The sequence below is a fragment of the Lottia gigantea genome, assembly GCF_000327385.1.
Source record: "Lottia gigantea unplaced genomic scaffold LOTGIsca_6, whole genome shotgun sequence".
In the NCBI taxonomy this organism is placed as follows: domain Eukaryota; kingdom Metazoa; phylum Mollusca; class Gastropoda; family Lottiidae; genus Lottia; species Lottia gigantea.
Genome location: NW_008710049.1, coordinates 924,143 through 950,244, shown reverse-complemented (window position 1 = coordinate 950,244; position 26,102 = coordinate 924,143). Strand labels below are relative to the sequence as shown.

The following is a 26,102-nucleotide window of genomic DNA, read 5'->3' as shown; positions in this document are numbered from 1 at the left end:
ATGGTAGTTGAGTCACTGATGGTTGGGTAAGTTGACGGTGTCTGAGGAACAGAAGTATTATTACTTTAAACTACTAGTTATATAACACTTTAATATAGTTTAATTTACAGTACGTATGTCATAGTAAGGTTTTCATTTCACTTGATGACTTTTTCTGAAAATATGTGTACTAACATTTGGATCTAACCTGAGGAAACGTTTGAAAGTGCCCATCAGAAATTCATGTTAGAATGTTGAACCAACTTATTCCAGGCAGTCAAATACATCGAGAAACATTCTGTTTACTCAATTGCAATTGAGATTTCGTACAGTAAACATAAAAATGAAACAATAATGGTAATATAGTATATTTTTCATTATAAGACATATGTATAAGGGTATTCAAGATGAATGACAAAGCTAAAGTTGAAAATCTAATAGTTTTCCTTCCTTAAAATGAAATTCTATTTTTATCAATTGTTTGTGCTTTCGTTCTAAAAGTTTATCTGGTGTGCGACAATATATTCATGGTGGCCAACTAAAGTTCTTGGATCTTATTACAAATTAAATATCATTAAAGTCTAAACTGCGTGTAGGTCTAGAGTTTACATCCTTCGTTCATGGAATTAAAAAATAAACCGTCTGGATAATAAATAGATTTAAAGCGAATAACATGCAGAATTATATATGGACGAAGTATAATGTTCAACCTGCAATATTAACTAAATGATCTTTTTTCATTAGCCCCTTCCAATATGTAATTTAGATCGGGTTCAGAAACAACTTGAATTAAATCTTTTAAAACCTTTTTGACAAAATAAAGCACCGAATTATAAAAATTATATTTTTCCACACCAATTCCCTGGAAGTTCATAGAATGTTCTAGATGGTATGAAATGTTCAGTAAGATTGTCCAGGCCAAATTCAAACGTAATGTTCTTAAGTGAGCTACCTCAAAAAGTGATCTCTTCAAGTTTTTGCAAACAAAATTTGAGGCCATCACTCGCATTAAATTGAGTCACAAAGTCATATTTTAAAACATTTCATTAAGTATGGTTTCTTTAAGATCATCGTGATCTTGGTTATTTATTTTAATGAAAACAAAACTTCAAAACAATTTTTTTGTCTGAATAATGAGAAACAAATTGGCCTTTAAAACAACACAAGTTGGCATTAGGTTTCGGAAAGTTTGTAGAATATATAACACACTGTCTTTTAAAATTTGAAAACGACGAATATACTCATTTGGCAACTTGGAATGATCAGAATAAATGCAAATAGTCCAAATGGAACAGAACTATTACCTGTAACATGCCAAGTATGTCTCTGTCTGTTAGGGCGGTGTAACATGTACGAAAAGTGTTCTAGTCACCCACATTATAATCTGTGTTACTCATTCTATTAACAAATGTCTTAAATGAGCCAAAGTGTTGCGTTTAAAACGGGTTGTTTGTGGTTTGTGGAACCGATTAAATTTTCAATGTTACATTAAGTGGTGTTTGGAACGAGAATAGGTTAAGTTATTTAGTCTGTTTGTTTCGGAGTAGTACAGAGTTCTGAGTATTTTAATTTTGATTATGATAATTGATTATGAAATAAGTACTATTGCTTTTACGATATTGTTCACCAAGTTAAAAACTGCATTATATAATTAAACCAACGTAGTAAACATTTTGTTGCGGGTTTGTGGGAGTAGTCTGTACAGACATTGGGTTTTATAACATTCATTTCCAGTTTTAAGAAGAACCAGAGTACAGCAGTCATCATGTTGAAAATGGAGCATATATTATTGGTGATATTGTTTAGTATGTGTTGCCATGTTATTGCGACAGGTCAGGAGGACGAAGGTGAATCCAGAGTAAGAAGATCAAGAAATAGAAATCGAGGATCAAACAACGGGGTAAGTTTCTTTTAAAACGAAACAGAGTGATAAGCGTCAAAAATATGAAATTCTTGAAAAAATGCTGCGACTTGTTTTAGCGAAATCGCCCTCGGTCATATATTAGCGATTCAGGGTTAATAAATTAATGTACTAAAGCTAGTTGTTACTAAAGTTTAAAATTTGGTAATATCAAGTGGTAGACAACTTGTCAATTACACTTTCAATGAATATGGATTTAACTTTTGTTGCTAACTATGTTCGTTTGCAATTGCAAAGCATTGCTTACATGCCTCTTTTGGCTCGCATGTAAGATATTAAACCACTTAAGCTCTTTTAGAATATATGTCTCTGTTTAAAGGATATGAAGACTTTTTCATTTGCAACAATCTTGCAAAATGCAATACTTCATCATTTTTTTTATGAATTTGGAGCCACATCGTAACTTTTTTTGCCTCTACAGATTTGGATACTTTTGATTTCAACCAACTATTGTATCTCCTTCGAACGATTGCTAGTTCTCCGTGCTTTCAGTGTAACCTAACCTTTGCATTAACCTATGCTCTTTCCTGTGCATTAACCTATGTTGCTTTGTATGTTTTTAGGCTGCTTTTGATAATATTGATGTAGGACATCTTCCCATTGTACGTATCACCTTATCACACGTCATTTGTTAGTAACCACATTGTTATTGTAGAGTAATATTGAATGTCTAGGTTGATGTAGTATCAAGTTCTGAGCAAATTGAAGTAAAATTGAGTTAAAATTCACAACTTCTTGAAGTCAAAAATCACCTTTTAGGTTAGATTACGAGGTTCCGTGGTTTAATCGTCAAAATTTATATATGGTACACGATCTGATTTAAAAATAGACCAAACTTTCGTTCCGTATTTTTACTCAACCACTCCAGATGAAGTATTTCAATCCCTTTCTTATTACATCGTATGAATGACCTTTGCTCTAACCAATCAAATCACACTGGTCTGACTTGAACAGCCAATGAAAAAGGGTGTTTCAAATTCGGCATAATTTTCAATTTGAGTAAACTGAAAGAAATAGTCCAATGCTCCTGGGAGTAAACTTTTTTGTTTAATTACATTGCTGGAGATTTAAGAAATTTGATAAGCTGGGTGTTATCAGTCAGATGAAAGAGTTGTTAGATCTTAACTGGTGTGATTAAGAAAAAAGTAAAAGCTTAAAACAAACGGAACGAAAGTTTGTCATAATATGAATTTGGCTGATATTGTACATTTTTTGTTAAAGATGCATTCCGCTTTTTTGTAAAAAAATTTATTATCAAACGTTAAGGGATACATTCCTCTAGATTTTGGTGTATAGTTGTCTCAAATTTGAGCAGAAAAAAATGTTCGACCTACGAAGAAAGCGGAATGTCCCTTTAAAAGTCATGCCTTGCTTAATTAGCTGCACTGACATCAGGTGAAAATCTTTCGCCCCGGGTTACATTTCTAATTTAGTATCAGAATCGATCAGGTTCTTGATTTTTAGCATTACAGCTATTAAGAACTTGGTATTACCTATATTAAACAAATTTTGTTCGTAGTTTATTTATAAATAAAGTTTATGTATTAATCTTATTTTTTTTACATTGTGTTAATTTTTGCTGGATGAAACGATTATATTAATATAAATTCAGAATGCATAAATATTTCTTTTTTCATATGCTTTCGGTGTTGTAATCAAGGTCTAATACAAAAGTTGTTTCTATAACCCTATAGTTACAGACATGTGCTATTGTGTTCAGTATGACGTAGAAATCTTACAATCCATTGACGGAATTGTAATTTGATGTACTATTTCTGACGGATTTATCTGTGTACGCGAACCCCCAAACGCACGAACTTGTCGGCTAATAAAGCAGATAATCCTACAGTGTAATCCTGGAGGTCTAATGGTGTATATCATCACAATGGAAATGATAAATTTTAGAATACCTACTATACAAATATCACATTAACCCTGTTAGATACATGTATTGTGAACAACAAGATAGACTTCAGGCCTTCTGGGCGTTCTAGACTTTCCACTTGATTACTATTTCAGGGCTTGCAAAGAGGAATACAAGGTATGGTGATGAACAGAGAGAACCTGGCTTCGTATACGCCGGCACCCGTCAGTGCTGAAGATGCTGAATGTCAGGTTGGAGTAAAACAGGTAGGATGTCTCCTTGAAGATTGGGTGTAAGTCTGTCAAAAAGTTAGGGTGGAGGAAACTCATATCTCCGAGAAGTACTCGAAAGTTGAATCTTTCTTTCCTCGTGTAGGCCCATACTTATCCGTGTTTGAAATTAACGACTTTATAAGAGAGTCCATTTTGAAGAACGGTTAAAAACTTGATAAATTAAAATTATCGTATAGCGTATTTTCTATTATTGACCCTATCTACATGACGTAGCCTAAGACTTTGAGATACCATTAAGGATTTGGATACAAAATACATAAAAATGCGTTAACTGGCGATTGTTTTTCTTGGGTTATCTATTTCTCTCTTTTCTTATTCCGATGTTAGGATTGAACATATTTCACGACTACTTACACACAGGCCCGTAGCCTGACCAGTACCCGATTAAACGTCGGGAAACGGACTTTCATGGAGTATTTTAGATTCGAGATTATTTTTGTTAAAACACACAAGTTATGATACGTTACATTTTTATTGCCGTTTTAGTTTAAACGTAGTCGGGTATGTTTTATGGCAAAACGTTGAACAAATACGTCCAAGCTAATTTTCTGGCTTCTGGGTGCGCTTCCTGTGGAAGGCAAGAAGAACAAGATTGCACTGGCGAAGCTGAGTCATAGATCGTCGTTGTGGTGAGTCAACGCGAGTAAGACGGGCCTGCTTACACACTAAATTCTCATTCATTTTTTTATTTTCCAGACTACATACCATAATGGAAGATGTATACGTCTTGGGAATGCCCAAAGACCGGCTTGCCAGGCTGGACGGCATCTTGATATTTATAATGGTGAATGTATTCGACAGGCCAGCGAAGTAAGTAGCAGTTCGTCAACCGGAAGTAGTGGAAGGCGCGGTGGACGGGGACGCGGCCACCAAAGAAGACGTGGGCGTGACCGAAATTAATCTGTGTCTGTGTTAATATATTTGTATATTTTAAGTAACAATTATTTATATTGTGGATAGGGCCTTGCTTTTAGTGTGAAAAATTAATTGTGGCATGAAAGGATTTTATTGTTAAATGACAATCGAAAGAGAGCATTTTGAAAAAAAAATACATCCGAAATGTCCTTGAAAAGGCATAATTATGTGATGGATTTTTTTCCCAGGAAAGAACCATAAGTTTCAGACATGAACGTGGAAACTTTTTGATAGATGTTGCCTGAATTTGCACGTTAAGTGACTGTGTTCTTTTCTAATCCCCAAAAATAGCAGCCTTCATCCTTTCTCTATTAAAGACATATAATCACATAGCTCGATAACGGAAGGTTTGTTTCATGGATGTACACCATATATATATCATTCTAGATATGCGTAGATATTATGTATGTTGTTTATTTAATTCCAATAAAACATATATATCCATATAGACTATTTTTCAGACATGGCAAATACCATCGGTTTCGAGGTGTGTTCTAGGCCGAAACATCTGCTTTTATTCCAGCCTCTAATTTTGAAAGGTGTAGGCTGGTGTACTCCCAGTCGATAACTATCAAAATTTGTATCAGAGGCTGGAATAGAGGCATATGTTTCGGACAAGGTGTTCGTAATAAATATAGTAATGGAGCTAATATGCTATGAAAATAACTAGCAGCTGTGATTGCCAGTAGTCATAAAGCCGAGAAGCAAAAAATAATCCTACACTAAAGGGCCTATCTCAATGGCTGATCTGTCGAGGCGACATGGGCGACTCAAGTGACCATCAAATGCCGTGTACTCTCACCAAGGCGACTAGACGTCTCCGCGAGCTCGCCAACCAGAATGACAACCAATTCGCCCGGAAATTGCGAGGACGTGTTGTAGATTGCGAGGTCTCCGTCAGCATACACTTGTCAAGTGATCGCGGTTCACGGACACGCCGAGGAGATGCACTTACTTACATCAGAACACAGAGAGTAGAAATAACAGATTTTTAGTGTGAATAGAGTTATATCCCATATAAACAAACTATTCTGTATCAATTGCTTGAAACCACACCGTACCGTTAATATCCTTTGCTTGTTTCACGTAGGAGAATTCAGTAATTGAAAACCCTTTTAAAAACCACCCTACTGCTTATAGTTCCGATTTGTAAAACTCTTCCGCCTATTATCTTCTCTCTGATGATTTTAAAGGTAATTAGTTACATGCCAGATACAGTAATTGTAAAGTAAATGTATCCTATAAACCTATCCGCATAACCCAGTACCCATTGCACCCACGCAGTAAGACAACCAAACCATTATTTATAATATCAACCTTAACTAAAAGCTCGATTAACAAAAGAAGAATAACCTGTTAGTCAGATTCTATGCACTTTCGGTATATCATATTATCATAAATTATGTGAATTACACTAAACTGGTTTAAACATGAGTCTGTCTCTTTAATCTTCGGCAAGTTATTCACCGATTTAGGGTGTGCTCGCTACATAAAAATACAGTTGTCGGCGCATTGAAAAAAGGTCATCAAATTGTAGCGAGTGTAAGAACTGACTAGAGTGTTTATATTTGCACTGACTTTTTTTTATCCACTTGCTCTTCAAGTCAATGAAATTTTGTCGCTGGGTTAACTTTAAGTGGAGTTCAAGAAAAGAAAAAAGTGCAAAGGATAAAGAGTGGTTTTAGAATTTATTCCTTCGAAAACGTTTCGCAATTTTTCGTAAATAATGCTTTGCACTTTAGTGAAGAAAGGCATTTGATAAATCGGAGCATAATCATTCCAGGGAGGAATCGTATTTGGAAAGCGTGAGCATAGAATGAGATGACGGACATGTTTCATACTGGAATGTTTCTGATATTCTGTGGATTTATTGTTAGCTTTGGTTCATTGATCGGTAAGTAACTTGATATTTCTATGGAACAAAATTCAGAATTAATTAACAGAAAGGATAGTGCACAACCCTCCATTCTGGTGTACAACGGTTGGAAGGGTGCGCACATTATGGGGTTACAAAAGATGAATGTATACAAGAAAATGCTGAGTAGTTAAATAGTTCTCTAAACCTTATCGTAGTGACCTAACTAACTATATAAACAATTCAAATAAACCCATCTTAACACTGAGATAGGTTACAAGCAACGTTAGAAAAGTGGGATTCAGTATAATGCTTGTATCATTGCATGATGGTGAGAGAGCAAAAAATGGTAGCACATACATCTTGGATATTCGAAATCCAACGGGATTGTACAAACAATGCGTGTTCAGGGCAAGAAAGGCTGGTCGGTATATGTGGAAATAAATCTCAGGACTGCGAAAGATGCCCGAAAAATATAGAGTGACTGTACAATTTTTGTTTTTCGTATGAGAAATAGTTACAAGTAGGAATTAACAAAATGCCTTTAAGCATCAGAACTCTAATACATTATTGAAAGATTCGTTGAATTTGAGAATAATATTTATTTAGAGTTGCACCTTTGCTCATTTGGGTCTAAATGCTATGTTCCGTTTAAGTATGAACAAGGCTTGTTTGTATATAGCACTGTCAGTCAATTGCCATTGTCAGAACAAGAGTTCTCTTTAATAACCTAATTCAACCTATTCAAATTCAGTTTTTAGTTTTTCACGAACTTGTACCATTGTAGCTGTGACAATAACCTTTTGTTAAATGATTCTATAAATCAGTAATAGACCACTGGCCTATATTTCATTATTATGCTGTGAATTTTCTCTATGCATACCTGTAATGGTCCTGACACCTGATAAATAACACAAATAGATTTACATTGTCTGTCATACTATTCGACTAGGCCGTCTAACTTTAACGTTTCGAGCACCTCACAGTCTAGCCCATAGAGCTTCAATCAATTCAATTTACAAGATCAGAACTTGTTTGATAGCAAGACAACCTTTTGGGTGGAAAATGAACATAATGAAGCTTTTGTATAATTTTGTATCTGTTTTTAGATCTATTTCGTATCTGAGGAATTTCGATGTCATTATATAACCGTATTTGCATTATTACCATACATGAGATTATTGCCATCACTATGATTTTCATGCTTCCCAATAAAAATTTTCATTTCCGATCTGCTATAAGAATAAGGTAAATATTCTAATAATTAGATGTTGAATAACGATATAGATAGCATCGTAACTTGACTGTCACACCTTGTCAATTAAAACAGGAAATACAAGCTAATGCGCCTAATGAAATTCAGACATTGTGGTAGTTATTCTTATCCCTAATTTTAAAATACATACAGAAAATATCTGGTAAAGCTACTGAAATCTTACTATTCATCATACAGGTATTGCCAAACCTAGTTCTGTATCTAACAAATAATCCTTTTTTGTGGATGGTAGAAACATGTGGTATTTCCGCATATCGGAAACGCATTAAAAAAAACCTACACAAAGGAAAAGTTTGTAGGAGGAATAATATCAACTAACAATACATTTGAAATGTATCTGGATTAACGTATCTTTGCTCATAATCAATTATGCCACCAATAATAAAGTCCATAGTGTTACGAGACAGATTCAGGAGGTATACCTAAAAGTTTCACCAATAGTTAGGTAAACAATAGTGTAGGAGTTATATATTAGTTATAATCTTATATAGAGTTTCTTTTCTTTAGCCATGCCACATGGTAAGTCCAACTGCGGAATATATACACTTGTGGTCACTTTGAGACATTAAAATTGTATATCCATTCTAAGAGGTAGTATCCTTTTAGGTGACACAGTCTTATTAGATACTACTACAGTCGGACACAAAACCATTAAAGGGAAATTGTCTGAAGTCAGATGACCTAAATAATCTTCATCTAGTTAGTTTTCAAATCTTTACTGGTGGCTCCAGAGCAACACGAAACACACCGGAAACATTTTATTGACTTCATAATTATAAAATATACGACTAAACCTATTTATCTTATCTTGCGATTAGGAAACTAAAATGTTAAAGTCATAAGGTCACAGTTGCCAAATTACTTCTCTGTTCTAGTCTAGGAAAGCATATCTGTTTTACTATCTGTGCAAGAAAAATGATATTCCTTTTTGGTGTCTTTCGACCTTTAACCATTCAATTTGGATTTACAGTTAGTTTTTGATTGTATATTTAAGGCATGTCGGTCGACTTCGTTTAAACATCAATATAATTTCTTTTCAGAGTCACAAGAATTACCTAGTTATCCCGATAGAAACTATTCACGACGACCTAGTATAGAATCAAGATTTGTTGCTGATACAGGCCGACATGAGGTTAAACTTACCGAAAATTCAAATGTGGCGTTACCAGAATGGCTTAAACGACAAGGACAGAGTTTCGGGAACACAGACGCAAGAGTCAGTAGAGTAGAAACGTCTCGAAGTTCTGGAGGCACAAGGCAGCACTCAAGAACTAGTATTCGACAACCAGGAATAGAATCCTCATATGATCCAGAGACAGGACGACATGAAGTTAAGTTGACTCATACTTCATATGGTACGCTACCAGAATGGATTCAAAGACAGGGACAAGAGAACAATGAAGATGGTTCTGACACTTTGCTACTATCTGAAGATGAGGCACTTGCCAGAACACGTGAAACTGAACGTATATTAGCTGAAAGACAGCGGCAGCGTGAACGTATTGAAAGTATCCGTGCAGATGCACGAAGTTCAGAGAGCGAACGTAATGAGGAATTACTTGCCAGACAACATGAACGCGAACGTCTTGAAAGGACTCGCGAAGACACGCGTCTGTCTGAAACTGAACGAAATGAGGAACTTCTTGCAAGGCAACGCGAACGACGGCGTCTTGAAAGAATTGTCGAAGGCTCAAGTCCTGAAGGTGATGAAGTACTTATCGCCCGACAGCGTGAACGAGAACGTCTCGAGCATGAACGTTTGCGACGAACCGAAAATGAATACCCAGAAAATGAGGATTTGGCGGAACGACAACGCGAACGCGAGCGTCAATTAAACGCAAGGAGACTTGATAGGGAACGCATTGAGGCATCAAGGCTTCGAGAGAGGGAACGGATTCAGGCCGAGAGACAAAGAGCAAGAGAAAGAGCAGCTAGGGAGAGAGAAGAAAGAGAAAGAGAGGAAAGGGAAAGAGAAAACGTATCATATCCAGAAACATTCCCACCTCGACCTCGAGAGACGGATCGGCAACCTACCAGAGACACTGCACGACAATCGTATACAAGACAACCAGAGGTAACCTTTCCATCTTTTTAAAAATTAATTATGACATACCTTTTATTATTTCGAAGAAGCTTGCCAGAAAATAAGAGTTATTTTAAACTTAAACAGATGAGAACAAGTCATTGATTTGGAAAAAAGGCTAGATCCCAAACTAGACTTTGATCAAACTTATCTTAACTGAAAAATCAGTGGGTGTATCAGTTTATGAAACTTATCTTTTATTGTTTGTGACAAACAATTATTTAAACCATATACGTCCCAGCAGGTTTCTAAAGAATGCAATTGCAATGCAATGTGTTTAGTTACAACTTGCTCAAGGCTTATTGTTGTTTCTATTTGCAAACAAAGAGTAATCTAAAATCGACGTGTGTGATGTATTACCATCTAAAGCAGTGCAGAACGACATTTTACATATTAAAGGGGTATTCCGCTATTTTGTAAAAAGTTTCCCATATCAAAAACGTCGTAAATTATACCTCAAAATATTTCTAAAGTATGCTATTTATATCTTTGTAACTTCTTGATCTGAATTTGTTTTAAAAGGGTTAATTAAAAACAAGGGTACTAATTTGTAATTAAGCAGCTTGACTTAGTTTTGGTGTTTGGCTTTATAATGGCTCGATATTATAGTCGAAACCTTTAGAATACGTAGGAGAGATACAATTTGGCGTTTATTTTATTCAAATCCGTACAGTAGTTTTCTGACAGCTCCCAAAATGCATAACTAACTTAAAAACCTAACGTAATGGTTTTAAATATTTTTGGCGTTTAAAAGTTAACGGCTGGATTTTTTCAGTGAAAACTTTCAGATATGTTAAGGAACACATTTCTCTAGATTTAGGTGTATATATAGTTTTCACAAATTTGAGCAAAAAGTTTATTGACCTACAAAAAAGCAGAATGTCCCTTTAACTATATAGATTTAAAGGGAACGTTTAGTCCTAGTTTTCAGCTTTCCAAAAAGAACAAAAAGCGTAAGCGTTTAACTCTCTGTCTTGTCACTTGAATGCAAAATAACGTAAGCACTAAAGGGGCTTGACATTTTCTTAAATTTTGATGTATTCATATGCTTCTGAAATCTGAAACAACATAAGTGGACAAGCTCAATCAGAGAGAGATAAATGAGGGTATTCAGAACGAGTAACCAAACACTTAACCTTAACCACACAATGATCAGGAATTTTTTGGTGCTCCATAGATAAAGATTTAAATATTATATGATAAATTTGTTTCTAGAGCCGCTTCACAGAATATAATGAATTTCATAACTTTTTATTTCAAAGAAGAGATAGTATCAAGAAATTCGTTAGGTCGACAACAAAAACCCGCCGTTTTCAATAGACCAAGAATGTTGTCAATCACACTTGCCTATTATTGTCGGTATTAAACGTTTGTTGTCGACAAATACTTAGTATATACAGACTTGTGACTTGAATATGACCTTGTAATTGATTTAAGTGATACTGAACTTTCTTTAAAATTGTTTCTATGTTTTTATTTCTTGGGTTTTTCCCTTTTGTTGGGTTAATGCCCTTGAGTATTCTTCTATGTTTATAACAAAGCTATATTGACTAATAATATTTACATCATCTTGACGTCTGTGGTTCTTTAATTCCATTAAAACTAAAGCGTTTTATAACGTCATTAGAGTTCTATACATTAAGCTGGTATTGATATCTATGCAGTTCCCCTCTAGTGATGTCATAAAACGCTTTAGTTTTAGTGGAATTGCAAGAACCACAGACGTCGAAATGAACATTGTAATGGTGCAAATTTATGCTATCAGTATCCCCGATACACATAAAAAGTTTAGAAAACCTCTTTACAATCCCTTTATGTAGGCCAGGTTGAGACTCCTCTCCTGAAATGTTTTTTAACATATCCTCTGAGCCCCCTCTGTAAGTCAATTGAATGCCTGCTAATGGAAGATGAGCAGTTGAGCCACTGGTTTGAGAATGCTTACTGTACCGGAATATCTGATACCAAATCGACTTGATTTGGTTGTTTAGATTCAACAGACCGAATGCTTTCTTGGTAATTTTATTGCATCAGACCCAAGCCAATTAATGTCTTTGTTAATTGTGTTGATATATATTTCTAGGGGCAATGTAATCGAGGCTGTTCTTGTCGAGATCTAAAAGGAGAACCGGTAAGTGCATATTATTTATTTTTTAATGGAATTATTTATATTATTACTCTTGTGAATTGAAAGATACTGTTCTACATAATATTGATGTCGGCATCATAAAATGTTTTGACTTTTGAAAAACTAAAAGGACATGCTTTGGAAATGTTGCAAAAGAACAAATTATGCTTTAGGGCGAAACAACGATACCCGTCTAAATGATACAATTCAAACGGTAATACAGCATAACTTTGACGAAACTATCGTATATCGACAAGACCTTGATATGTAAATTCCGGTCAAACTTGAAATTCTGTTGTAAAATTCTTTGAACTTCCTTTTTTCAATATAAAACATAAAGACAAGTACGTTATGACACGTGAAGTCATATTTGTCAAGCCTGAAAACTAGTAATACGGGTTATAAGAGACTAAAAAACTTGTCATAATCTACAGACTTCTGTTTGAACACGCCTACATTACTGTCTTTCATCTCGTCAATTTTACAATTTTCATCAGATTTATATTGTTAAACCTATTCATGAATGTGTGTTAATGGAAGTGTTCCCAGAAAAATATTACGGGCAATTCTAATGTTTCTTGAACAAATTTTCCCTTTTGTAATTTGATATTTCCTGTGATTAGCCAAAATTAAAAGTTATCACTTTCGTCTGCGAATTTAATCAAACGGCAACCTGCATTGGCAAGATCTTTTTGCAGGTTTACAACTGGACTATTTTAAATTGCTACCGAATTTTAAGAAAATGTGAATCGCAATCAGACTTGGTAAGCCATAACTAAATTTGGTGTGATAAATTGCCCATCAAAATTTTCGCTGAAAGAAATAAAGATGATGTTCCAAGAAAGGATTGGAACTTTTTTTCTTCAATTAAGGCTTTGCTAAACTCTAGCTGAAACCTTTAAGAGATCCAAAAGTGATTGTCTTGCAGGATATGTGTCTGTGTGTAGGGGACACTTTCAACTTTTATCTACACCGTTCCAATTTCCCCCTTTTCGGTTCATTTAATTGCAGAGGAACATGGGTTTGAAATCAATATTACGATGACCACTTCAGAATGATTTTGTTATTGATAAAGCAAGAGTTACAACTCTTGTTCGTGTCTATACCCAATAAAGATCATAACAGTATAGAACTCCATTTCCTTGCTTTGTCCAGTAATGTTTAGAAACAAAAGAAAATTTAAAAAAAAAATATTTATGAAATATTGTATATCTATAATTGTTCCCTTTAAAGTAACTAAAATACTGCGACTACTAAATTTAATGTGGTATTCATTACATGTAAATCCTTAACTAAAATTAGACAACAATATTGTTTACATTATGTCTCGTCAAACTACTGACTCATTTTGATTTGAAAATAGAAATTTCATTTAAAATTTAAATTAAAGGTGAATACCCTAGAATGATGAGATCCAGACGAATTTTGAAATATTTTTTTAATGTAAATTGATCATCAGACAACCACAATCGGACAGTAGACGAGATCAAAGAGGAAATGCCTATGAATTATATTAAATTGTAGGAATGTTTAGGTGTATTCAAGAGGGTTGGGCTCCCGTAATGTTACAGTGTACACTATTTTTGCTGACCGAGCTAGTATATTAATCACTTGGATACATTTGTTATATATATGTTAATATTAATTCGGTATAATGACTGACTGGCCATTTTTAAGTGTTACTTAATTTCATTCACGTTACTTCATCCACGATCCACTTTGATTGGTTATGAATTATGTACTTGATTTTTTCCTTTTCTTATTAAAATGGCCCCTCGGTTGTTTCCTTTATTTGAATGTTACACAATGCTATGAATCTACCAGGTTATGATCAAGTTTAAAGTCATTAAAAAGGAGTGTAGAGAAATAATAATCTGTATTTTCCTATACCATAAAGTATTTTAACAATGACTGTTTAGTTCTGGTCCTGAATTACCTTCCCTTGTCAAGTCCTCTTCAAGATACATCGTTAAGATTCTTGACATATCTTCAAGTACATCAATTTTTGTTAAAGAGTCTTGTTAATATGAAATCACATAGGCGTAGGATATTTTTCACGAATTTGAAAATCTGCTGCCAAGATAATTTACAAGGTGTATGATTATCCATAGCTTGTTTACAAACTCTCATATCAAATGATCCGTATTATTGGCATCCACTTACTGGTAGACTAGAAAATGAGGGAAATGACTGATTGAATATTGAAATGCATTCGAATGGTGGTGGTGCAAAAGCCAAGGTAAACATTTGCCATGTACAAAGCCATACCTCGAGAGTATTGAAATGATTACGTTTAGATTTACCTGATTGTTGTAACCCTTTCGTAAATAGGTTAGCTCCTTCTTTACTATAAAACAACATATTGGTCTCTCTGGTAAGCTGATAGTATGCAAAGGCAATAATTTTTCTATCCAATTCCAGGGATTAATGGGAATGAAGGGACAAGCTGGTCGTGATGGTGCTCGTGGTCCTCAAGGACGTGAAGGTGTTCCTGGGTTCAAAGGTCAGAAAGGAGAAACTGGGTTTACTGGAGCAGAAGGAGAAAAGGGTAATGTGGTAAGATGAGAATCTCTTTTGTTATCGATATAAATAGTGTTGTTAACATCGGTGAGCAATTAATTATTTTTTGCATTCTTCAATTTTAATGCGACCCGTTTACTATGCACGAACGTAGAAACCCTTTCCAAATTTAAAAAAAGAGTTTTATCCTACCTGACCACATTTATGAATAATTCATATTTGAAACAATAAAACATTTTATTACAGGGTCCACCAGGAAGTCAGGGAGTACCAGGTCCTTCAGGCTTACCGGTAAGCTACTATCATTATATTAATTTTTTTACCAATTTTTTTTTAAAAAAAACTGCGAAATTGTGATTCGAAATAAATATCACTTGACTTGATTGCCGAAATCGACCAAAACTCAGTAAAATTTTTATCTTCTTTGAAAATTTTGAATAGGGTAGAAAGTGGTAATTTCTAGTGACTTTTTAACACAGTTTATCCACAAGAGACGAAAATACATCATGTTTATGTTGATTTCAGGGTCCAATAGGTCCGAGAGGTGCACAAGGTGTACCAGGACCTCATGGTGAACCAGGTATTGTTGGTCCTAGAGGTGAAAAGGGCGCTCCCGGGTTTGATGGCCCGATGGGTTCTCGCGGTTTTAGAGTAAGTACTAAGATGCAATTTGAAATCATAGATTGGATCGACAGCAGGCACCAAAGAGGCAATGACATGTACATCCTCTCAGATTCAAGAAGAGTTAACAAACAGTTGAAAATAGTTATGTGGTATGAAATAAACTGCAGTAATTTTGGTTTATCGTGTGAGGAAATTTGTGCAAATTCGTGGGAGATAACCTGCTCATTTTAAATTTTCAAACATATGAAATGGTTTATATTTCAGGGTCCAGTCGGTTTACCAGGCATGCCGGGAAATAATGGGAAAGATGTAAGTACACCCCATGATCAAAATAGCTTCAATGGTGCTAAAGAGCTTTATACCCTCTAGTATAACACAAGGGAAAAATTTCTTCAAACATTTTTAAAGTAAACCGTAAAACTCCATTTATTTCATTCCATTTCCAAACATTTTTGTGTTAATCGTTGGTTAAAGATTCATTTCATATGAACAATAATTTGAACTGATATAAAACAAGATGTCTCGAGTTCGCAAATGATATCGTAATTTTATTTCAGGGTGACAATGGTTTACCCGGTCTACCAGGGCCCAGGGGTCTTCATGGATGTGATGGTCTAAACGTAAGTTGAAATCCCAAATTTACCCAAATTATCACAAGACTGTGGTATTAACTGTGCTCAATATCATCAGGTACAAATATGTGATTTTCTGTATATTACCTCAAAACGTCGAGTTTAATCACCATGTCCGAAAGTTTAGTATTTCCTCAATCCATTGTAATAGAGGTCGGTCTATTCACGAACTTATCGAACTGGAACACAAGTCTAAAACCAGATTTTTATTCCTTAGTACATCAATAGTATCTATAAACAGTATGCGGAAATAACATTGCGCTTAATCTTGTTTTGTGTTATAGGGAAGTCGTGGTGCAGATGGTATTCCAGGCAGACCAGGTCAATCGGTAAGTATAATGAAGGGGTGGTGTTGAAGTCGAGGAAAAAATATATATTAGTAGTAGTAGATTTATTTCGTGTCTTTCAATCACAATCACTTACATCCTGCGACGTCTGTTCTCAACTTGGTAACACATCGACATCGAAAATACGATGAAACTAGCAGGTACTGTAAATATCAATGGCGAGAGTTTAAGTAAATACATGTATAACAATTGTTAGCCGTATCCCGTTTTTCTTTCAGGGACCAAGAGGCCCACCTGGGATTTCTCAAAGAGGTCTACCAGGACCACCTGGACCGCCAGGAGAGTTTCCACTTGGAGCCAGTTCTATTCGGGAATGGATACATGAAATTGGTCCTTTGCCGGCCGGTGAAAAGGTAAATATTGTTTTTTTTATTGTTAGCTATTGGACACCTTAAAGAGGGCAAATAAAACATCCGTGTATAGTGATTTTGTCATATTATTATATGTATTGTATTTATCACTGCAAAAATGTATGTTTTTATTTCTTTATGTGAATCTTTTTAAGCCTGCACTTAGGCAAACCACGACCCTTCACTGTGTTTAAATTCTTGATCAGTACTGTCATTATTGCCGTCGCCCCTGTCCGTCGGTCCGTCCACATTTCTTGTATGCACGATAGAGGATACAGCTTTAATCTGATCTTGATGAAACTTGGTATGGATGTATATATTGATGGGATAATAATCGGATGAACAGTTTCAGAGTTATTGCCCTTGACTTAGTAAAAGCGCGTTAAAGTGCTTGTATGCACGATGAAGGCTGCAATTTTTATACGCATACATTATAATATGGACGTATATTGTCGTCACCCATGTCGGTCCGTCGGTCCGTCTGTCCACAATTGGCTTGTGAACGCGATAGAGACTACAGTTTTCATCTGATTTGAATGAAATTTGGTGTGATCATTTATATTGATGAGATCTTGGACAAGTTCGATATTCACAATTTTTCGATGAACGGTTTTTGAGTTATTGCCCTTGACTTAGCCTAAACGAATTGAAATTGGCTTGTGAACGCAATAGAGACAACAGTTTTTATCTGATTTGAATGAAATTTGATGTGATCATTTATATTCATGCGATCTTGGACAAGTTCGAATTTGACGATCTTTCGATGAACGGTTTTTGAGTTATTGCCCTTGACTTATGAAAAACGCGTCAAAATTTGGTTGTGAACGCAATAGAGACTAAAGGTTTTATCCAATTTCAATGAAATTATGTGTGAATATTTATAATGATGCGATCTTGGACAAGTTCGAATTTGGCTATCATTCGATGAACGGTTTTTGAGTTATTGCCCTTGACTTATGAAAAACGCGTCAAAATTTGTCTGTGAACACATTAGAGACTACAGTTTTCATCCGATTTAAATGAAATTCATAGTCAAGATTAAATTTGACAATTTTTCGATCAACGGAATTTGAGTTATTGCCCATGACTTAGTATAAACGCTTCAAAATTTCTTAGCGATAGAGGTGACAGTTTATGTCAGAATTTTATTAAATAATGTGTGTTTGTTTAAATCAACAATATCTTGCACAAATTAGATTTTTGTTATGATTTGACACAGATAGGTGACTGCCTTTGATATACTGAAAATGTATCAGGAAAGTGGGCATATCTTGCTAGACAACCACTTGTTATCAGATTTTGATGAAACTTAGTATGCATGTATATATTGTTGAGATCTCGAAATCGAAATCGGTATTAATCGGAAGAATGGTTTCAGAGTAATCGCCCTTGACTTAGTAGAAACGCGTTAAATTTGGCTTGTGTGCACTACAAAGGCTGCAATTTTTATCCATTCTTGATGAAACTTAGTATGCATGTATGTATGGATGAGATCTTGGTCAAGTTCGAAATTGGTAATAATCGGATGAACGGTTTCAGAGTTATTGCCCCTGACTTGGTAAAAACGCGTTAAAATTGGATTGTATGCATGATAAAGGCTGCAATTGTTATCTGATCTTGATGAAACTTGGTATGCATGTATATATTGATAAGACCTCAGTCAAGTTCGAAATTGGTAATAATCTGATGAATGATTTCAGGGTTATTGCCCTTGACTTAGTAAAACCACGTCAAATTTGGCTTGTAAGCATAAAATAAACTACAGTTTTTATTCGATCTTGATGAAACTTGGTATGCATCTATATATTGATGAGATCTCGATCAAGATTGAATTTGGTCATAATCGGAAGAATGGTTTTGGAGTTATTGCCCTTGACTTTGTAAAAACGCTGCAAATTTGGCTTGTTGTCATGATACAGGGTACAGTTTTTATCTGATGAAACTAGGTATATATGTATATTGATGATTTCTCAAGTTCAAAAATGGTAATAATTGCATGAATGGTTTTTGAGTTATTGCCCTTGAATTAATTCAATGCGTCTAATTTGGCTTGTATACATTTTTTATCCGATCTTGATTAAACTGGGTATGAGACCGTAGTAAATTTTGAAATTAGTAACAATCGGATGATTGGTTTTACATATTAAACCACTATACAGACGTTGTTATCATTTCTGACAGCTGCTAGTAGGCGTATGTTACCTTGCCTGGCAAGCTATCTTTGTCGGATGAGTTCAGCTTTTATTATATGTGTTTTGTAGGGTTCGAAAGGTGACAGAGGTAAGCTTTTTTCTTTTTGACAACTCTCTCATTTGGTTAAAAATAAAAAAAAAGTCTTTATTTTAGTATAGTGCAAAAGTTTACAGAAAAATATTAGTTTTATGACCATCTTATACATATTTTTATGCACGATTAAAGATACATTTACAATAAGAAGTTATTTAGTTGAATTTACATATTTTATTTCAATTAAAAAATAATATCATAAATAAATGACAATTGTGTAATTGAACAAATATGACATTCAGAAAAATTTATTAGTGCTGGCTATCGCCAATCATGCCAAGATAAGATACGTATTGCAATACAAGGGCCACGATACGATACGTATGTGACAGTGGGATAAAATTTAACACTTTATCTTTAAAGTTTCAATATTTATTAATTCTTATGCGCCCACATTGAAATTGCTTGTGGTGCGGCGTCTAGTTTATGGTGGCGGTCTGCGGGACCTATTATGTCGTTCTTATAGGATCCGGCGAAATAGGCACGGTTTTCTCCAAGGACGCAAACCACACTACAATTTTTTTTAGTGATCTTATTCTGTCTTATCATACAAAACAGGTTTTTTTGTACTTCTAGAATTAATTTTTCAGTTATCTCCATCACAGATTCTCTATATATTGCGTTTGCAACTTTCAATATGTGTGTGGTCATTGGTCATAGGTTGAATTTGAATGTACCGAGATTAATGACTGGCTGCTGATTGGCAGTATTTCGAGAATTCGCTCTGGAGGCATTCACTGCGGCGCGTCGTCCGACTCGACTCGCATCTGTATGAATGGATATATGAAAACACCTTGAGGTATTCTGAAAGTAAAAACCGTTGGACGCCGGAACGCAAACCATACTATGTACTTTGTTCAGGCCATTAACAAGGTTTTATTTCCCCTGACTTAGTAAAACACGTCAAATTTGACTTGTAGGCACGAAAGATCTTGATGAAACTTAATATGCATGTAAATATGGATGAGGTCTCAGTCAAGTTTTTCTGCTATCGATTTAGCTTGTAGGCACGTTAGAGACTACGGTTTTTATCCGATCTTGATATTGATGATATCTCACTTGAGTCCGAAATTGGTAACAATCGGATGAACTGTTTCAGAGTTATTGCCCTTGGCTTGTATGCACGATAGAGGCTACAGTTTCTATCCGATTTTGAAGAAACTGGTATACATGTATTTATATTAGTGAGATCTCGGTGAAGTTCGAAATTGGTTATAATCGGATGAATGGTTTCAGAGTTACACATTAGCATCCTTGGACAATAAAGTTGTACATCAAAGTATCTTCATTAGCTCAATCAGACGCATGGAAGTAGTACGTTAAACACCATTTCACACCTATTAACCGGTATGCAAATTTTCAAAGGGCTTAACACATATGTTACTATACGATAATATTAATATATTTCCATTTAGGATCCCGTGGTATACCCGGTGTAGGACAAAAAGGCGAGATTGGTCCTGTGGTAAGCTATTAAGAATTTTATTTTCCAAGATTTTAATTTACTACAATCTTTTTTATGATTTTAACCACGAATTAAAAGTCTACCACACATAAAACGGCTTTGAATCTACATGATATAGTATAATAAAATTCCATGAAGAGGCCAAATTTCTTTTAAATCTTCTTTCCATTTCAGGGCGTACCTGGACCAAGAGGATTCGCCGGTCAGTCAGGAGAAAGGGGTTTCACAGGTCTTCCGGGTGTGTCCGGGCCTCCTGGCCTTCCAGGAGAAGTGTTATATGGGGACCGTGGAGCTAAAGGTGAACCAGGTGAACGAGGCTTACCAGGACGCGATGGTCTTGTCGGGTTACCTGGTTTAAAAGGAGAACCCGGTGTGGGAAGGACTGGTTTGCCAGGTCTTTCTGGAGAACCTGGTCAAAAGGGGGACCGTGGTCCCAGAGGAAGTGATGGTCAATCTGTCCGTGGTCCAGTCGGACCGCAAGGACGACAGGGTCCGATTGGGCCAGCAGGCCCATCTGGTGTCGGTCGTCCTGGGCCTCCTGGTTTAGAAGGTCTTAATGGATTGAAAGGCGAACCCGGGCGTAATGGACGAGACGGGCTTTCCGGAGAGAAAGGCGATCGAGGACTTCAGGGTATCCGTGGGCCTCCCGGTGAAACCACAACAGGTATCAATTTTGGTCGACCCGGTCCCCAAGGTCCCGCAGGAGAGCCAGGCTATGGAATAAAAGGTGAAGCGGGCCGGGATGGTATACCCGGCGAACCAGGTGCTCCCGGAAGAGATGGCTTACCAGGATTGCGAGGTGATGATGGCTTACAAGGTCCTCCGGGTCCTGCTAGTGAAGGATTGCCGGGACTCAAAGGTGATTTGATTATTCATTTAAAATATACCAGATTTTATGTAATTTAAATACCAAATTATTTAGGTCGTTTGATAGACAGAAGCAGAAATAAAGGGTGAATTTCATTAAAAAAGACAGTCTCTCTTTTTCACCAATTCTCAATGTACTATTCGAATTTTTTTACCTATGAATTTTAAGCATAAACTTCAACAGAATATTTTAAACCACTCAATTTGACTAGTTAATTTTTTATTTCATAATATTTCAGGAATCCGTGGTTCACCAGGATTCCCTGGTCTACCTGGAGAAGATGGTATTCCTGGCGAAAGAGGACTGCGAGGATTTCCCGGCGAAGCCGGTCCACCAGGTGAAGATGGTTTACCGGGTACAATAGGACCTCCCGGGTTAGAAGGACTTCCAGGTGTAAAAGGCGAACGTGGATTTTCCGGAGCTGATGGACGTGACGGACTTCCTGGTCAGGAAGGCCCAATCGGACCTCGTGGATATGATGGACAAAAAGGAGAATCAGGAACATCAACTCTTGGAGTAAAAGGAGATAAGGGAGATCCCGGTGAAGGGTTGCCTGGTCGTCCTGGAATTGATGGTTTGCCTGGTTTGAGGGGAGATTTGGGACTATCTGGACCGCCTGGGGAAGAAGGATCTCCTGGCCCAAAAGGTGAAAGGGGTATACCAGGATTTAGAGGCAAGCCAGGAACTCCAGGACAACCAGGACTCAGTGGAGAGGTTGTTCATGGATCGAAAGGCGAGAGAGGTAATTAGTAATTGGAATTTAACACATCTTTTCGATTATTCTCTAATTTTTATCCAAAAATACCATTATGTTAGGTGCAAATCAGCCTTCTGATGTTCAAATAAGTGAAATGATATTTTAGGTGATCGTGGTATTGATGGTTTAGATGGGCTTCCTGGAAATTCGGGTCCAGTTGGTGCACCAGGAATACAAGGTTTGAGAGGTGAATTAGGGTTAACAGGTGCACCAGGCTTAGATGGTTTGCCGGGGGAGGTAGGACCTCCTGGTGTTGATGGAATACCTGGAGAGCCCGGGGCACCAGGATTTCCTGGAGGTAAAGGGGAACCTGGTCGAGATGGTTTACCTGGATTACCAGGCCAAAGAGGATTAGTGGGAGAAACTGGTTTTGGTGAAAGGGGTCCCCAAGGATTTAAAGGAGAATCTGGAGATTCAATAGTTGGTCCTAGAGGCATACCCGGACAGAGAGGTGATATGGGAATCCCTGGTTTAGATGGAGAACGAGGCCCACCTGGTCTGCCAGGACTTCAAGGAGAACGTGGTGAAACGGGTTATGGACTGGATGGTGAAAAAGGTGAGTATTTCTATATAACTGAGAAGATTTAGCCCCAGATTTATTCATATTCAAACACCTTTTTTGATATAGTCCTTTTTATACGCCCACATGAAATGGGGGCGTATATTGCCGTCCCCGATGTCCGTCCGTCCGTCCACAATTGCTCGTAAACACTCTACAAGACATAATTCTCGGCGGATTTTGATGAAACTTGGTGTAAATGTTCGTAATCACCCATGGATGAACCCTATTAAAAATCAGAAAAAATGAAAAATATTTAGTATGAGTTATTGCCCTTGTTCTTGAAAACGTTTTAAAAATTAACTCTTAAACACTAAAAGGCATGATTCTTGCTGGATTTTGACAAAACTTGGTTTTATTATTCAGTCCCGCGCTGAAGATTGAATATTTGCCTTCTAGAGTTTTCACGAGCTTAAAATTGAACACTTTTTCAAGAACAAGGGCAAAAACTCATACTCAATATTATTCAGTATGGCCCTAAGAGTTCAAAAGAAGTGTATGACTGAAGGTTGAATATTTCATACTGGTGATTGTTACTGTACTGCTAAATATCTTTATTCAAAATCAAAGCTGCCAGTGGGCGTATATTACCTTGCCTGGCAAGCTATCTTAACTTTTCTGTATCATGTTTAGAGAAAATGGTGAATTTAAAGATAATTACCGATTCCTTCAACTACAATTGTTATTACGTTTTTCCATTATAGGTGAAAGGGGTATTCCAGGTGAGGGACTTCCTGGCCCCATAGGATATCCAGGAGAACCCGGACGACCAGGAGAATCTGGCGAAAGAGGACCACAAGGACCACCCGGTTATGGAGAGAGAGGTTCACCCGGAGAGCCAGGTATTGGTCTGACTGGTCCAAAAGGTGATAGAGGAGAAGTTGGGTATGGTGAACCAGGAGGCCCTGGACCAGTGGGTAAGTGAATAGTCTTGTTGATGGCCCCAGATTACTATATACATGAAGAGGAAAATAAATGAATGATACGTTTTATGGCATCGTAATCGTTGAAGTGCGGTATGCGGTTTGCTTATATTTCCCCGATTAGATAATTTTCTTTTTGTGGGTGATAACATGTGTGACTGTGTAGATTTTTTTCTCTGATCTGCTTCCTTGATTCAGGTATACCTGGACCATCAGCGTATGTATATGTACGTCACAGCCAAGCTTCAAAGGAAACCGGATGTTACAACAGACATACTATTTTATGGAAAGGTTACAGTTTACTACATACCGAAGACGACGGAAGAGCTCATTCACAAGACCTTGGTAAGAATCTAAAAGTTAGATAAGTTTCATAGCAATGGGCACTTATTTCTTAAATAATTTAGATTTAAACAGATGGTTACATTTTTTGCACTTTTTACATGTATTAGGAAAGCAAAAATAAATTTTTCTCCTCCAACAATTGAATCAGGGATGTTACTAAAATTCAATTAATTTTAGAAATTTTCTACTTATCAGCGTTGTCGAATTCCAGACACTTATCTTTCCACCTTTCTCAGACATGATCAGACTTTAGGGCTTCAAAATGTGTTTTCTTATTCATTTGTTCAAGGTGACCATCGTGGGCACAGTTGAAAGATTTGTACGGTGATAAGATACCATAGCTATTTTCTTGCTGGCAATATGGAAGTTCTCTGATTATTGTATAAAGGGAAGCAACAGATTTCTTTTTAATTTTGCAGGACAATCGGGATCCTGTCTTCCTCATTTCGCACCTATGCCTACACTTTTCTGTAACATTCACAACGTCTGTTACTACGCAAGTCGAACGGCTACAAGCTATTGGCTATCCACGGAGTCACAAATGCCGATGATGCCAGTTAGTGGAACGCCGATGTATAGGTATGTGAGTCGTTGTGCTGTGTGCCAGTCACCCACACCAATGATTGCAGTCCATAGCATGACAACTCGCGTACCTTTCTGTCCAGAAGGCTGGACACCAATGTGGGCAGGCTACAGTTTTGTGATGGTAAGTGTACTTCAAGTTATATATCAGAGTAAATTATATCAGATTATCCCAAACTGATCATCGACAATTCCTCAAGTTCGGACAGTTCTTAAATCTGCATACGAATACCAAGTTTCATTTTAATTGGATGAAAACTGTAGCTTCTCTGGTGCTTAAAAAATGTCAAATAACGGACGGACAAGGGAATTTAACTTGAAAGACACACAATCAGCATTACATGGCTTTAAAAGAGAGTTATTTCTCATTCCAGCATGCAATCGGTACAGTTTCCGGTGGTCAGAATCTTCAAAGTCCTGGAAGTTGTCTCGAACATTTCTCAACTCGACCATTTATAGAGTGTACCAGTAGAGGTCAATGTCATTATTTCTCTGATAAGTTTGCATTCTGGCTGGTAGCTGCTTCAGATCAGGAACGACTTAACCCTCAAAAAGAAACATTGAAAGGATTAGAACATTTAAGACGTGTGGGAAGATGCGCTGTGTGTATGATGAAGCCTGTGGAATAATGTGCGCTAGTGGTGAAGTGAAGTGTGTGTTGTATTAGATACAATTTTCAAGTATAATAAAATATATGATATACTTCCTCTTTGTATTTATTGAGAAAAACAGTCGATATTTTCAACTGTATCAAGAAATGTACTTTACGCACAATGATCGTGCAATCCATGCACTCAGTTGCGCTCCCATCGTTCCTTGCTATATTTTAGTTTTTAGTTCATCCGTTGTAAGATGGAAAGGTTTTATATCGTGTTGTTGGAATTACTGGAAATTAAAATCTAAAATTCGGTAGCCAAGTCATGGGAATGATATTATGTGTATTTGATGAGTGATGTATGAGAGAATTGAAATGTGTCATGTTATTTATCAATTTTGAATATCAGAGCTTTAAATATTTATGTACATATTAATACGTAATTATTGATATAAAATGTATGTTCCTTTGTATATTCAGGTATATTTGCATTTCTTGTCGACAATAGTTTGTCTTGTTTTGCCATTGGAGGGCAGAGTTATGCTATTAATATGATTATGATTATTATATGATTTCAAATGGTGCTATAGATAAATATTTCAGGACAGTAAATGATTTATTTCCTCGCCTAAAACTGCAATTACAAAAATGAGCTGCACCTCCCAATGAACTTTTCTTTTTTATAGCTTGGTTAATATACGCCTATATGTAACCCAATAAGTGTATCAAACGGGTCCATGAAATCCATTTCAATGTAGATCAATATGAAATTAATATACATTAACAAAATATCGCTAAAATTAATATATGATAATTTGAATATTGTCATATGCCTTTTATTAAATGAAGATAAATAATCTTTTAATTTAGTTATATTTGAGTTACTTACAAGTATACGCCCACGTCATCACATCACAGTCCGTATGTGCATTGCCAAT

At 36.2% G+C, this 26,102-nt stretch overlaps 2 protein-coding genes across 2 annotated transcripts; both read left to right on the top strand.

Annotated features, from left to right (window-relative positions):
- Positions 1-5,417, top strand: LOTGIDRAFT_229257 (hypothetical protein; the record flags this gene model as incomplete). Its single annotated transcript, XM_009063792.1, has 6 exons — positions 1-26; positions 1,714-1,879; positions 2,464-2,502; positions 3,920-4,030; positions 4,754-4,867; positions 5,161-5,417. The coding sequence occupies 6 exons, from the start codon at positions 1-3 to the stop codon at positions 5,215-5,217; spliced, it is 513 nt and encodes a 170-aa protein (XP_009062040.1). The 3' UTR covers positions 5,218-5,417.
- A 1,376-nt stretch (positions 5,418-6,793) lies between these two features.
- Positions 6,794-25,198, top strand: LOTGIDRAFT_154576 (hypothetical protein; the record flags this gene model as incomplete). The annotated part of the gene is made up of 19 exons (XM_009063791.1): positions 6,794-6,866; positions 9,144-10,177; positions 12,267-12,314; positions 14,733-14,867; positions 15,078-15,122; positions 15,357-15,482; positions 15,720-15,764; positions 16,013-16,075; positions 16,372-16,416; positions 16,653-16,787; positions 19,046-19,064; positions 20,486-20,535; positions 20,710-21,394; positions 21,642-22,145; positions 22,267-22,716; positions 23,424-23,636; positions 23,841-23,987; positions 24,407-24,693; positions 24,944-25,198. 19 exons carry the CDS (start codon positions 6,794-6,796, stop codon positions 25,196-25,198), a joined length of 4,359 nt encoding a protein of 1,452 aa, XP_009062039.1.
- Between the last annotated feature and the right edge of the window lie 904 nt (positions 25,199-26,102).